Here is a 16,198-nt window from a genome sequence, read left to right as displayed (position 1 = left end):
TATCTATCTATCTATCTATCTATCTATCATCTATCTAACTATCTATCTATCTATCTATCTATATATTTGCTACTATTGTTACTCTCCTTTAGTCACTATGTCAAACTAGTACAGCCCAAGTTTCTGGACAATATGCTGACCCCCTTTCACACTGTCTCAATTATGCTTGCTATGTAAGGATATTTTGATGTATGTACCTGCTCAGCTACGCATGTCTAATCCTAGACAGAGTTATAAAGTGATGCCCCTACAGCATAGTAGTCATGAGTTTACTGCCCATCAGAGTCATCCTCAAGGCAGTTTTTTTAGAACTGTGCTCTAAATTTAAACAGTATATCCGCTCCCCTATTACTCTGTTGATGGCTGTCATGCCTCCCATATAAATACCCTTGCAGAGAAGAGGGGTACACTGGACATCTGAACATTTTTCCTCTAAATTCTGAAGAAGTGGAAGAGGATGTGTCCTTTAATTTTAGGTGTGAGCATATAAACAATCCAATAAGGGAAGTTTTACTGGTATTGGAAGTAGCAATCAGCAAACAAGATTGAGAAATTCTTCAAGACAGCTCCTACACAACCATCTACCTTCCTAGTACCTGATTTTGTTTCTAAAGGAATAGAATAATCTAGGATTTTCCTTTGTTCCTTCCACCAAGTTTAAAAACATGCACCTGCTTTCCTCAAAATTAAAGTGGATGGTGCAATATCCACACTTGCAAGACAGACTACAATCTCTTTAAAAGATAATACCACATACGAGAATCCCATGGACAGAAAACATAAACGCTTTCACAGGCAGTCCTTTCAGCTGGCAGGCTTTATGTGTAGCCAGCTGGTGACAGTTTCCATGGTCTGTTGTGATGACTTCTTGGACCATATAGCTGAAGAAGCCTCTCTGGAAGAGATTCAGGATCGCTTAAAACTGGTGATGACCTCACACTTCTTTATATGTGATGCAGCTGTGACACGTATTAATGCAAAAAGTGCTGCAATTTTTTAAGGGTAAGATTTTGATTGGACTCAGATGCAATTATAGCAACAGCCACTGGAGGTAATGAAGGTAATGATTAAAAGTATAAAGGCAGGATTAGGTCTGCAGAGCGCTACAGGTAAGCGAAAGTGAAAGGCCAAACATTGCCTTTCAGCTCGGAGGGAGAACTCTCTTCCTCTGGCACATTGGAGGCAGAGTCGGAAGGGGACTCTGAGGAGGTCTCAATTAGATTTAAAATGGAGCAACTCAGGCTCCCGCTTAAGAAGGTTTTGCCAACCCTGGGGGTCCCAGTGGCTAAGCCGCCAGAAGTAGGCTGAGCCCAGAGACTGAAGTCAGTGTTCAGGCCTAAGCCTAGGGCTCCAAAGGTATTCCCTGTACCCCTATTATAGCGGAAATCATCTCCAAATCCCTTTAAGAAGTTGTTTCCATTTCCCGCCTCTCACACGGAAGTGTGGAATAGTGTAACTAAGGTTGATGGTGCCATATCCACTTTGGCAAACCACACTACAATCCCGCTAGAGGACAGCACATCCTTTAAGGATCCTCTAGATAGAAAGATTGAGGGATACCTGAGAAGGGTATTACTACAGTCGGGCTCCCTCTTTCAACCGCCAATGGGTATAGCCACCGTGATGGGGGCTACTAAGTTTTGGCTTGATTCCTTAGCAGATCAGATTGCTGTAGAGAATCCCCTGGAGGAGATACAGGAACACATTCACTCTCTGAAGTTGGCGAATGCTTTCTCCAGGGATGCCATCCTTCAAATTATCTGCATCAATGCCAAGAATTCTAGCTTTGCAGTTCTGGCCAGAAGGACCATATGGCTCAAGTCATGGTCAGTGTATAATGTCTCCAAGTCAAGGTTAATATCCCTGTCCTTCAAGGGCAAGTCCCTGTTCGGAACCCGGCTAGATTCGATCATAGCTAATGTCACTGGGGGAAAGGGACAAGAAGGCCAATGCCAAGGGCCGTTTGGCTGGATGTTTTTGTCCCTTTTGTCTGAATAGAAACCAGATGGACCATGGAAGCGCCCAAGAAGGACTCTCCTAGACCTACCTAGAAGCCCACCCAGGGATGGACTAAGAGCAAATAGCCCAAAAAGGCTTCCCAAGACAACAAGTCAGCATGATAGCATTGCCCCCCATCTGGGACCTGGTCACATAGGGGGCAGATTATTTCTGTTTCGCAAGGATTGGGCACAGTGCATCCAGGATCCTTGGATTCTGGACATCGTTTATCAGGGATTCTACTTCATACTTTTTGTTGTCCCCAAGTAAAAGGGCACGTTTCATCCCATTCTTGATCTAAAGGGTCTCAACAGGTTCCGACTTTCAAAATTGAAACAATCAGATCCATCCTTCCCTTGGCTCAGGAGGGTCAGTTCATGATCACTATAGATCTAAAGGATGCATACCTGCATATTCTGATACACAGGGATCACTACAGTTACCTGAGGTTCGCTTTCCTAGACAAGTACTACCAATTTGTTGCGCTTCGTTCTGGACTTGTATGGCACCCAGAGTGTTCACCAAGGTGCTGGGAGCTCTGCTGTCTGTGGTTCGATTGCAGGGTATTGTGGTAGCTCCTTACCTGAATGACATCCTGGTTCAGGCTACAATTTTGCCAGTGGCCCAAGATCACACAGAGAGGTTACTCTCTTGTCCTGGGAAGCACAGGTGGAAGGTCAATCAAAGAAAAGAGCCCCCTCGTCCCGGCTACAAGGGTACATTTTCCGTGAAGGATTATAGACTTAGTCATTATGCACATCTTCCTTACAGATAAGTGCAGAAAGAAGCTGCAGAGGGCATGTTTTCATCTTCAGTCCAATGTTCTGCCTTCAATAGCACAATACATGGAGGTGGTAGGTCTTATGGATGCTATTCAGTTTGCTCATTTCCATCTGAGACCACTACAGTTGTGTATGCTCAGACAATGGAATGGAGATCATACAGATCTGTCTCAGATCATCCAACTGGATGCCCAGACGAGAGTATCAATTGGTGGCTGTCTCCTGTTCCAGAGATGTGTTCCGTCGCCCATCCTGGGGATCGTCACCACAGACATGAATCTGTTAGGCTGAGGCGCTGTATGGGGTCCTCTGAGAGTGAGAGTAATCTACAATGCCCTTCTAGCGTGGCCCCAGCTACCTTCTGTACATTATATCTGATTCCAATCGGACAACATCATGACCATGGTCTACATTTAACCATTAGGGTGGCACACGGAGCTCTCTGGTGATACAGGAGGTGTCCAAGATCCTTCTGTGAGAGACATCAATGTAAAATCTCAGCTATCCACATCCTAGCTATGGAGAATTGGGAAGCGAAAATCCTGAGCAGGAAGACTCTACATTCAGGGGAATGGGCCTTAAATCAGGAGGTGTTTCAGGAGATCACCCTAAGGTGGTGCATTCCAGAGATAGATCTGATGGCTTCCTACTTCTATGCCAAGCTCCCGAGATACGGATCAAGATCCAAAGATCCTTAGGCGCAGCTAGTGGACGCGTCATCTGTTCCGTGGTGTACTTGTTCCCATCGAATGTTCTCTTGCACTGAGTGGTCACACGGATCAAGCAGGAGAGAATTCCAACTATCCTAATAGCCCTTGAGTGGCCATGCAGGACTTGGTATGCAGACCTAGTGACCATGTCATCTGCTCTTACTTGTCTCTATGTCAGGACCTTCTGCCGCAGGGTCCGTTCATTTATCTAGACCTAGATACTCTGAGTCTGACTGCCTGGAGATTGAATGGTTGATCTTGGCCAGAGAGGATTCTCTGACAAGGTGATTGATACCCTTATCCAGGCTAAAACCCCTGTCACCAGTTGCATCTACTACAAGGTCTGGAAATCCACTGGTGTGACTAGCGGGGACTCTCTTTTCGTAGAGTGAAAACTCTGCGTCTCCAACAGTTTCTCCAGGAGGGTCTAGAGAAGGGTTTCAGCTAATTAGCTTACGGGCAGATCTTTGCCCTTTCGGTTCTGTTCCACAAGAAGTTGACTGGTTTGCCAGATATCCAGGCATTTGTTCAGGGCTTTGGCCAGAATTAAACCAATTTTAAAACCTGTTGCTCCCCTTGGAGCCTTAATTTGGTTCTTAAAGTTCTTCATTGGGCTCCATTTAAGCATCTGCATGCTGTTGATATTAAGTTACTCTCTTGGAAAATGGTTTTCATGCTGGCTTTTTCCTCGGCTTGTAGATTGACCTTATCTAATGATCAATCAAGATAAGACTGTTTTTAGGACAAGGGTTAGTTTTCTTCCTAGGGTAGTCAATACCAGCAACATTAACCAGGAGAGTGTGGTTCCTTCTCTTTGTCCCAATCCATCATCCTCTAAGGAGAGGCTTCTGCATAACCTGGAAGTGGTCAGGGTGTTGAAGTTCTACCTTGAGGCTACTAAGGAGTTGCATCAGTCATCTTCCTTATTTTTCCTGTATAGTGGTAAATGCAAGGGGCATTTCTTTCTGGTCTGGTTCGCATGGCCTATGAGAAGGCAGTTCTAGAGCCCCTTCCCGATTTACAGCCCATTCCACTTGTGCGGTTTATACTTCTTGGGCCAAGAATGAGGCCTCAGATGAGCAGATTTGAAAGGCTGCAACATGGTCTTCATTGCACACTTTCAGGAAGTTCTATAGATTTGATATTTTTGCCTTATTGGAGGCTCCTTTTGGGAGAAATGTTCTACAAGTGGTGGTGCCTAGTGCTTAGGACTGCCTTCTCTCCCGAACATTCGTGGACTTCTCAGCTTGGGCATTGGTTTCCTATAGGTTATGTTTCTCATGGACTCTCACTGCCAATAAAAGGAAAATACAAAATATTCTTACCTGATAATTTCATTTTCTTGGTAGTGAGAGTCCATAACCTAGACCTAATGCATTTTATGTAGTGGTGGCAGTCAATCCAGTCATTTGCACCTCTGTACTCCTTGTATGTCTCTTCACTTTTCCTTATCCTTGGCTTGAACTACTGAGAGGGTAGGGGAAGTGGGAGTGATATATAAGCTTTGTTGGTATGTCTTTGCCTCCTCCTGGTGGCAAGGAAAGGTAATTCCCATAGGTTATGAATGTTTCTAATGTTTCTCTCGGACTCTCACTGCCAAGAAGGAAATTAAATTATCAGGTAAGAATATTTTTTATTATTTTGAACCTATGTTTGAATCTTGTTGCATCTCCTTCTATTATGTGTGGGATGCTTCAGTTTTTAAAAACCTATTGTTTTTTTGTCATGATTGTTTGTCAATTTCCCCCATTACTGTCAAACATACCAGAAGTCTGCTTTATGCTATGTTCTTTATGCTCTTTTTTATGTGATTATTGATTTTCTGAACCTTTTGTAACCTGATTTGTTTGTACCATAGCATTATCTGCATACCAGCAAACCTTAAATGGGAGGAACATTTTTTTAATCGGTATCAAATAGCAGAGAACATTCTCATTCTGTGGGCTATCTTTGGGGTCAATCACAATCCTTTAGAAAAACATATCTAATGTTTTTCTACAAAAAACTACCATAAAAGACTATGGTGATAAATCATTTAAGTTTTTTTTAAAGGAATGTGCTCAACCCCTTTGTTTCATTCTAAATTCAGCTACTCCAGAAGTTTTTATAGACCTATAACTGACTTTATAAACTGTACGTTTTCTATTTCCTGGATTATGCCCATTATAGTACTTCTTGCTGTTAATAACACAGTCTGCTGCTTTGATCCACCATCAGCTATGTATCTCAGAAAGTGAAGTGTTTTGTACATTCAGGTCTTGTGTATGTTTTACAACTCTACTTCCTGTAAAATAAAAAAAAACTTCAGTAAACCTATGTGTCTAAAAATAATTTCACTGACACTCATGAAAATCACCATTTGCATTGTCAGCACTTTGCTTCCCAATGCTATGAATACACAGGTTGATAGCCAAGGGTGAATGGAAGCAATAGTCTCACAGTCAATGTCTGTGCATTAAAATTGTGGCATTTTGTAGTCTTTATATGTAATATTGACATTTGTTTTATGATAAGACAGTGATTTTGTTCCATGAAAAGACTTTTTGTAACATCGCACTATCAAATAAATCTAAGACTTATCGTGGGAAATGGTTAATAAAGGGTCTTAATATTCTCATATACACACGCTATATATTTAAATATAAAACTGACAAACAGAGTAAAAATGTTGCTTTTTTCATTTTTTCTATGACCCCTCCAACACTGATATGCCAGGCACATATCTTATTTCTAGCACATGAGCTGTGCAATGTGAGGGTCTAGCGGTTTAGGGGTTAATAGGTTTAATTTAGTAGTTATGATGTGGGGGCTGGCAGTTTAGGGGTTAATAGGTTTATTTAGTGGCGGCGATGTGGGGGCGGAGATTTAGGGGTTAATAGGTTTATTTAGTGATGTTGATGTTGGGGACCGACGGTTTAGGGGTTAATATATTTAAATAGTGTTGGTGGGTGGGTGGCAGATTAGGGATTAATGGGTTTAATATAGTGTTTGCGATGCGGGAGGGTGGCGGTTTAGGGGTTAATAGGTAGTTGTTTATGGGTGTTAGTGTCCTTTGTAACATTTTAGCAATGAATTTTGTGAAACATTTTTGTTACACAAAATCCATAAGTGCTCTCAGATGGTGGAATGGATTGTGTCGGTATAGGCTGTAACGCAATCTTTTTAGCCTGACCGCACAACCTGTAATATGGCGCTAATGAAAACCACGCATTCAAACGTCATTTTTTTGAGTGTCGAATGGACGTTGCATTACAGGCTTAAATGCTTGCGGTATAGCTATACTGCCGCGTCTTGTAATATGCGTTCCTGGCCATTCCAGCATAATGGCCAATTTTTCAGCGTTAAAAGCCGTACCGCAAAACTCGTAATCTAGCCGACATTTATACCAAATGTACCAAAATATTTGTCATGGGGTCTAAAATGTAACAGGAAGCTTTAGAATCTGCAAGTACATTTTTATTACAATATTATTAGAATGTTATCACAAGTTTCTCAATGGCTCACATATGCTCTAGAGCAGTGTTTCCCAACCGCAGTCCTCAAGTACCCCCAACATGCCTGGTTTTCATTATAGCTGAACTAGAGCACAGGTGAAATAATCAGCTGATGGATGAGAGCAGGTTGGTTATTGATCAGCTGATTACTTCACCTGTGCACTGGTCAGCTATAATGAAAACCAGGCCTGTTGGGGGTACTTGAGGACCGCGGTTGGGAAACACTGCTCTAGAGTAAAAGATTGTTGTAGGGTAAAAATGCTGAAAATGTAAAAAGTTCCATAACCTCTAGTGTTAATAACACATAGTATGTGAAATGTAATATAACGTTTCTGGGTATATTTGTAAATGATGTTACTATTCAGTGGATTTTACTGAAATTCTCTTTCTTTGTGCAGGGAGCTGCAGTGTTTTCCTTTTTTATAACAAACTATCTGCCTCTACCATCTTCTAAAATTTAGACCAATTTCCTAATCCCTCAAACTAATGACATTACTTAAAAAACAAACAAAATAAAAAAACTATTGGTCTTTAAAACAAATTGTCTTTTTTTTTACTCTTTTACTAATCATTTATATAGGGATGGCATCATTTAATGCATTATTATTATTAGTAAATGAATGCTGACATTAAGCGCATAGAAACCATGCCTTCATATTTTGTACGAGTAAGCTAAGCAGTCTACTACTGAAATAGAAATATGGCTCATCTCAACAATTTGATTCTGGTGGTAGTATTTTTATGGATACATTTTATTTATTTATTTTAATCCAGGGTAAATAAATTTGAATTTGATACAAGTAAATTAGATGCCACTTTTTTTATAACTCAATATTGGGGGGGGGGAGTTGGTCAATTTATAGTTCTCATTTTGTATTAGTGACATTTGAATTTTTTTTACTGTGAAAATTGGATTTCATCATTATTTCAAGACTCATTTTATTTTATTGTATATGTTTTCTAAGTATAATAAACTTTTCTCTGACAATTGAACAGGATACTGCACATGTTTATAGAAGGAAATCCATTACATGCTCCCCATTTCCAAATAATTTACATATATTGGTTTTCCATCCATTATTTATCAAATTCATTTCTTGTCATTTTTGTAGACCTTCCAAGAGCAGCAATCAGAATTTTAAGCAACATGACATTCCTTTTTGTGAGTTTGTCATACACAGCTGAGAGCGCCATTGTCACCGCTTTTATAACCTTCATTCCCAAGTTCATCGAGTCACAGTTTGGCATCCCAGCATCTAGTGCCAGCATCTACACTGGTAAGATCACATTAAGGGTGCATTTGAGAGATTCCTTGGTTACTGCTTTTGACTTATTAAAATTGTTGTTGTGGTGTTAGATTGGATGTGGTGTTTCATTGTTTTACCATTTATGTTAAACATTTGTGCATTTTCTGTGTATTGGAGTATTTATTCAAAAATAGATTGTAAGCTCCTAAGGGGTAGGGCTCTCAGCTCCTTTATCAGTGTGTTATCTTTTCTTGCTTTTTGTGATGTGTCTAATATATAATTTGTTTTTATTATGTATTGTATAGGGCACTGTATATAAAAATGTTTTGCAGCATCTACATGTTTCATTTTTAAGCATTATAAAAATTGAAATAAAAGTTTTTTAAATTAAATTGAAACTACTACATGGTATCAGTTGTGTACTTCCTACCAATACCTCCTGCTAATGCTCATTGGCTAATAGGTGTTTCCTGTTAATAGGCATTGGCTGGTAAGTGTTTCCTGCTAATGCTTATTGGCTGATAGGTGTTTCCTCTTGATGTTCATTGTTTTATAGGTATTTCCATCTAACCCTTATGAGCCAATAAGCAATTAGTAGGAAGTGTGCAACTTTTACTAGTATGTTATTTTAAATTTAAATATAAATAGCCTTTATGTCACTTTTTTTTTTGGAAAAATTATTGCCTACATGTTTAAATTCAACTCTTTCGTATGAATGACAGAAAAACTGGGTAATGTATCCCTTGGATTTATGCTGCATAGCACTGTATATACTATTTTGGTTCTCTTTAAATAAAGTATATTATTATTATTATCTGTAGTAAAAGATAATGGTCCGCAGTAGATAAACATTAACCTCTTAATTGCCAGAGAGGGCAACACATTGCATAAATTGGTGTCAGACAAGGAGGCCCCAATTCTTATGATTTATAGATTAGCATTTATGTTTTACATTGACTTCACCCTTTGCATTAACAAGAAAATATAACAAATATACACCTAGATTTAGAGTTTTGCGGCCAAAGGGGTGCGTTAGCTACGCGTGTTTTTTTTCTAGCGCTGCTTCTAAACAACGCTGGTATTTAGAGTTCTCTGAAGGGCTGCGTTAGGCTCCAAAAAGGGAGCGTACAGGCATATTTACCGCCACTTCAACTCTCAATACCAGCGTTGCTTACGGTAGCGGCTAGCTGGAAAAACGTGCTCGTGCACGATTCCCCCATAGGAAACAATGGGGCAGTTTAGGCAGAAAAAAACACCTGCAAAAAAGCAGTGTTAAGCTCCTAACGCAGCCCCATTGTTTCCTATAGGGAAACACTTTCTAAGTCTGCACCTAACACCCTAAAATGTACCCCGAGTCTAAACACCCCTAACCTTACACTTATTAACCCCTAATCTGCCGCCCCCGCTATCACTGACTCCTGCATTACACTATTAACCCCTAATCTGCCTCTCCGGACACTGCCACAACCTACATTATACCTATGTACCCCTAATCTGCTGCCCCTAACATTGCCGACACCTACATAATATTTATTAACCCCTAATCTGCCCCCCCAACGTCGCTGTTACCTTACCTACACTTATTAACCCCTAATCTGCCGATCGGACCTCACCGCTACTATAATAAATGTATTAACCCCTAAAGCTAAGTCTAACCCTAACACCCCCCTAAGTTAAATATAATTTTATTCTAACTAAATAAATTAACTCATTAAATAAAGCATTCCTATTTAAAGCTAAATACTTACCTGTAAAATAAACCCTAATATAGCTACAATATAACAAATAATTATATTGTAGCTATTTTAGGATTTATATTTATTTTACAGGCAACTTTGTATTTATTTTAACTAGGTACAATAGCTATTAAATTTTTATTTAAAATAATTACAAAATTACCTGTAAAATAAATCCTAACCTAAGTTACAATTAAACCTAACACTACACTATCAATAAATTAATTAAATAAATTAACTACAATTACATACAATTAAATAAACTAAACTAAATTACAAAAACAAACACTAAATTACAAAAAATAAAAAAAGAATACAAGAATTTTAAGCTAATTACACCTACTCTAAGCCCCCTAATAAAATAACAAAGCCCCCAAAATAAAAAAAATTCCCTACCCTAATCTAAATTAAAAACGTTAACAGCTCTATTACCTTACCAGCCCTTAAAAGGGCTTTTTGTGGGGCATGCCCCAAAGAAATCAGCTCTTTTGCCTGTAAAAAAAAAACACAATACCACCCCCCAACAGTACAACCCACCACCCACATACCCCTACTCTAACCCAAACCCCCCTTAAATAAACCTAACACTACCCCCCTGAAGATCTCCCTACATTCAGCCGTGTTCACCCAGCCGGGCACCGATGGACCAAAAGAAGACATTAGGAGCGGCAGAAGTCTTCATCCTATCCAGGCAGAAGAGGACATCCGGACCGGCAGACATCTTCATCCAAGCGGCATCTTCTATCTTCATCCATCCGACGAGGAGCAACTCCATCTTCAAGACCTCCGGCGCGGAACATCCTTCTTCAACGACGACTACCCGACGAATGAAGGTTCCTTTAAGTGACGTCATCCAAGATGGCGTCCCTCGAATTCCGATTGGCTGATAGGATTCTATCAGCCAATCGGAATTAAGGTAGGAAAAATCTGATCAGCCAGTCAGATTCAAGTTCAATCGGATCGGCTGATACAATCAGCCAATCAGATTGACCTCGCATTCTATTGGCTGATTGGAACAGCCAATAGAATGCAAGCTCAATCTGATTGGCTGATTGGATCAGCCAATCCAATTGAACTTGAATCCTATAAGCCAATCGGAATTCGAGGGACGCCATCTTGGATGACGTCACCTAAAGGAACCTTCATTCATCGGGTAGTCGTCGTTGAAGAAGGATGTTCCGCGCCGGAGTTCTTGAAGATGGAGCCGCTCCTCGTCGGATGGATGAAGATAGAAGATGCCGCTTGGATGAAGATGTCTGCCGGTCCGGATGTCCTCTTCTGGCTGGATAGGATGAAGACTTCTGCCGCTCCGGATGTCTTCTTTTGGTCCATCGGTGCCCGGCTGGGTGAACACGGCTCAAGTTAGGGAAATCTTCAGGGGGGTAGTGTTAGGTTTATTTAAGGGGGGTTTGGGTTAGAGTAGGGGTATGTGGGTGGTGGGTTGTAATGTTGGGGGGTGGTATTGTGTTTTTTTTTACAGGCAAAAGAGCTGATTTCTTTGGGGCATGCCCCGCATAAAGCCCTTTTAAGGGCTGTTAAGGTAATAGAGCTGTTAACTTTTTTAATTTAGATTAGGGTAGGGAATTTTTTTTTATTTTGGGGGGCTTTGTTATTTTATTAGGGGGCTTAGAGTAGGTGTAATTAGCTTAAAATTCTTGTATTCTTTTTTTATTTTTTGTAATTTAGTGTTTGTTTTTTTTGTAATTTAGTTTAGTTTATTTAATTGTATGTAATTGTAGTTAATTTATTTAATTAATTTATTGATAGTGTAGTGTTAGGCTTAATTGTAACTTAGGTTAGGATTTATTTTACAGGTAATTTTGTAATTATTTTAACTAGGTAGCTATTAAATAGTAAATAACTATTTAATAGCTATTGTACCTAGTTAAAATAAATACAAAGTAAAATAAATATAAATCCTAAAATAGCTACAATATAATTATTCGTTATATTGTAGCTATATTAGGGTTTATTTTACAGGTAAGTATTTAGCTTTAAATAGGAATACTTTATTTAATAAGAGTTCATTTATTTTGTTAGAATAAAATTATATTTAACTTAGAGGGTTGTTAGGGTTAGACTTAGCTTTAGGGGTTAATACATTTATTATAGTAGCGGCGAGGTCCGGTAGGCAGATTAGGGGTTAATACTTGAAGTTAGGTGGCGTCGATGTTAGGGAGGGCAGATTAGGGGTTAATACTATTTATTATAGGGTTTGCGAGGCGGGAGTGCGGCGGTTTAGGGGTTAATACATTTATTAGAGTGGCGGCGAGGTCCGGTTGGCAGATTAGGGGTTAATAAGTGTAGTTAAGGTAGCGGCGATGTTGGGCGGGCAGATTAGGGGTTAATAAATATTATGTAGGTGTCGGCGATGTTAGGGGCAGCATATTAGGGGTACATAGGTATAATGTAGGTGGCGGCGATGTGCGGTCGGCAGATTAGGGGTTAAATTTTTTTATTATAGTGGCGGCGATGTGGGGGGCCTCAGTTTAGGGGTACATAGGTAGTTTATGGGTGTTATTGTACTTTAGAGCACAGTAGTTAAGAGCATTATAAACCGGCGTTAGCCCATAAAGCTCTTAACTACTGACTTTTTTCTGCGGCTGGAGTCTTGTCGATAGAGGGTCTAATGCTCACTTCAGCCAAGACTCTAAATACCGCCGTTAGGAAGATCCCATTGAAAAGATTGGATCTGCGGTATGGAAAAGTCGCGGCTTGAAAGTGAGCGTTAGACCCTTTCCTGACTGACTCTAAATACCAGCGGGCGGTAAAAAGCAGCGTTAGGAGCCCTTAACGCTGCTTTTGACGGCTACCGCAGAACTCTAAATCTAGGCGATATTCTCTTTCCACTAAAATACAATTTGCTTTTTTAAAAGTTAATCATTTTATCTCTCCTATTTTTTAGCTTAACATTTTCTTGAAACAGCAAAGGATTTGGTTCTGTATTCTATAAGGGAATGATTAACATTTTTGAAAAGTTATTTTTTATGGTGAAATAACATTAACTAACTGGCTTAGTTTTTTCCTACTTTTTTTAATGAAAGTTAACTAGTGCTAATGTGTTATTAACGCATTCCAAAACAAAAATTACTTTCTTCCTGGAGATGTAAAAAGACTTAACAATATATATATAATAAATTTACATGAAATTTTGGGACCACTTGACACAGATCAAGTGTATATAAAACCAAAGAACACCCCTCCCACTGTGAAAGACCACCACTGAGGTTGCTAAGCAACCAATTATTTTCAAACATCAATTGGAGCCATAGCAACCCATGTTGAATGAAAAATAATATTGCACAATGAAATCAAAATAGTGTATAAGTGCTAAAATATAAAAAAAGGAAAATCGATTGTTATTTATTACCTAAAGCGATCACAACCTTGGCAATAATATTTTTAACCAAGACACTGTTTTAAATATCCTACAAAAATATATTAATGTGCCCCAGAGATAAGTCTCAAAAACTCTTGTATATTCTCTCTCATAATGCCCTTGTTCTAAAAAACGAGTGTGAAAGTTCTCATTTAACACCTAAATTACCAAATGGTTAGGATGCCTGAAAACTTGTTTGTAGTAAACCAAAAAACACAGCTGCTGTGTAGTCTCCTAACTGGGAACGCTCAGGTGATCAGGAAGACTTTGGTTTTACACCAGTTGTTTAACGCTGATTATCACTGCCTTGAGGGGCATATAAACCTAGAGTATTTTTGTATAGACATCTAATTGGGCAATCTAATTTACATAAGCATAAGGACAGTATTATATCTCCGGACTAATATGTGGATGATACCAATATATAGCTAAAAATAATTCCACTGTCTGTGTTACTGTCTATATGAATAGGCGATCTTGCTTTATATTGTAAGGACAGTGGCAGAAATTCTGGCCCTGCAGACCCTGCAATGCTAGGGGGCCGGCAGGAAAGAGGGACCTGCCACCTGTCCAGCTTTTCAGGGCTGGTGGGCCACTGCAAGGCGCATCATCTGCTGGGGAGCAGAAAGCATCTTGCAAGGCCACTAAGCTGCAGACCGTTATTTAAAATGCAGGAATGTAAAGCTTATTAGCCGGCTTATTTTTGGTTTAGAACTTGGGTTATGCTTGCTTATTGGTGGCTAAATGTAGCCACCAATAAGCAAGGGCAATCCAAGGTGCTGAACCTAAAATGGGCTGGCCCCTAAGCTTTATCAATGTAGAAAAATTGATAATAGGAGTAATTTAGAAAGTGTGATAGTGATAATTGTTTACAAATTAATGACAGTGCAATTTGAATGAATCCTCGATTTCCTCAGGTGATGGAAATATTTATCTTTATATTTTAACTCTTTACTGTTTATGTTACATGCATATTGAATTCAATTAGAGCTCAAGCATGAAAAAGAATTAGCTCACCACTTGTAATCTGGGCCTTGATAGGGCAATAAATTGTGAGTTTAATGTCAATCTGAGCCTTGACGGGGGAATAAATTGTGAGTTTAAATTGTAATAGTTTTAATGACTATTAATTCCAAGTCACAACATGTGTGCAATAAATTACTGCATAATGAGTAATTTTATAGTTAATATGTTAAATCTGCAGGCAGTTCAGTGCAATCATAACTGAACATTTAACTGTTTGGACTGCATTTTTAACTATTTAAAAAAAAAATGTGTTTATAAACCTTTGAACTGAGCATGCTGAAGAAATTTAACAATGAAAAAATCCACACAAAGAGCTAGAGATGTGTTACTGTACTGCTTATATTGGTAATATAAGTAATCCATTTAAATGTTACATTGCTGCAATGTTGTAGAAAGGTATAATGAACAAAGTGATACCAGCCAAGAAATGTCACCTCAAAAATTATTTTTCAACAGGTTCAAGGTAAAAAATGCAAAAATCCTTTGAGAAGTAGCTGGGAAAGTATTATCTCACTTATTGCAATACCAGTGGTAAATTGTCACCATGCACCATATAGAGAATGTTTCTGTTGTACAAATCAATATAAAAGGCATCAGATAAACTGGTTATTGAGTGTTTTCAAACAATTTGGAAAAGCTTTGAATTTAAAAAAAACAGGGAAAAGTTGTTCCATGCACTTTACAAGAGGATGCTTTCTGATTGAAATGTACTCTACTTGGATTTTGATTGACCGCTTCTGATCATTTGCTAATTTATCTATTCAAATTCAGTTTTCTCATTACAGAAAGTAGCGGAATTCCCAAGCCAAATGTAGATTTTGTTATGTGTCCTTTTAATGCTTGTATTGGTGATACGAGTAATCCATATACATCTTACATTTTATTGTTTCAATATTGTATTAAGGTGTAAGGATTAAAGTGGTACCAGAGTGATAGTAACATGAAAAATGTTCTTTAATATTTCAATGTGACTGATGATCCACTTTACTGATTGCAAGTGGCCATAAAGCAATTAAAATATTATGAAATGCCTTTGGGCTATGTGCAAAAAAAGAATAAATAAGCTGTTCCATATTGTACATAATGAAATACCATACATTCTAAAAAGTAAAATTATACAAAAACAAAATAAAGAATAAAATATATTCCACTGACTTTATCCTATAATTGTATTACAGCATGATGTATATATGTACCCTCTGTTAATGTTAATATTGTTACTATTGATCATTTTGCCCTTACATCTCAGTGAGTTATAGTAAATCAATGTTTTTTTATTTCATGTATATTGGTTACTAAGCTGGAGAAGACTAAGCTTCTTAATGCAGTGCGTTAAAATATTCTAATGCACTCCGAAAGCTTTTAGTGGTTTTCCCTTTAGAGAAATAAATAATGGGAACATATTTAGTTAATAAATACTGAGTGATTTAGGGACACAAAAGACTACCTATTTATAAATAGCAAAAAATGTGTTATTTTAGGCAAAGAGTTTGCACTGAAAATCTCTTGGCTACATGCAAAGTTATTTCTTAAATGATTATGTTCTGCCGCTCTGCCGTGTTTAATAAAGTTGTCACCTCTAAAAGATAATGGTTCGTCCTTGAGAGTATTTCATCATACTCCAGTTCTTTTCCATTCCATTCTTCAGTTTCATTTCTATTTATACTAAAACTATGTCTGAGAATCCAGCAGGAATAGATTCTGCATTCTGTACCGCAAATACCTCGTAGGAGTGGACATATAACTCTCTTAAAGATAAATAATTTCCAATTAAAGAGTTCATTGAGTTTATTATAGTTGTTTTAAAAAGAGGAGACTGAAGGGAA

The 16,198-nt window shown here is 38.5% G+C and overlaps 1 protein-coding gene across 1 annotated transcript in view; it reads left to right on the top strand.

The window, feature by feature from the left end:
* SLCO5A1 (solute carrier organic anion transporter family member 5A1) overlaps positions 1–16,198 on the top strand; it is a 282,587-nt gene that overhangs the window by 186,123 nt on the left and 80,266 nt on the right. Inside the window, 1 exon segment of the mRNA XM_053715106.1 lies at positions 8,097–8,261. Coding sequence (XP_053571081.1) covers positions 8,097–8,261 — 165 coding nt within the window.

Source organism: Bombina bombina, chromosome 5 (genome assembly GCF_027579735.1).
Source record: "Bombina bombina isolate aBomBom1 chromosome 5, aBomBom1.pri, whole genome shotgun sequence".
Classification (NCBI taxonomy): Eukaryota; Metazoa; Chordata; class Amphibia; order Anura; family Bombinatoridae; genus Bombina; species Bombina bombina.
The sequence above is the reverse complement of the archived record's forward strand: the minus strand, read 5'-3'. Positions and strand labels throughout refer to the sequence as shown.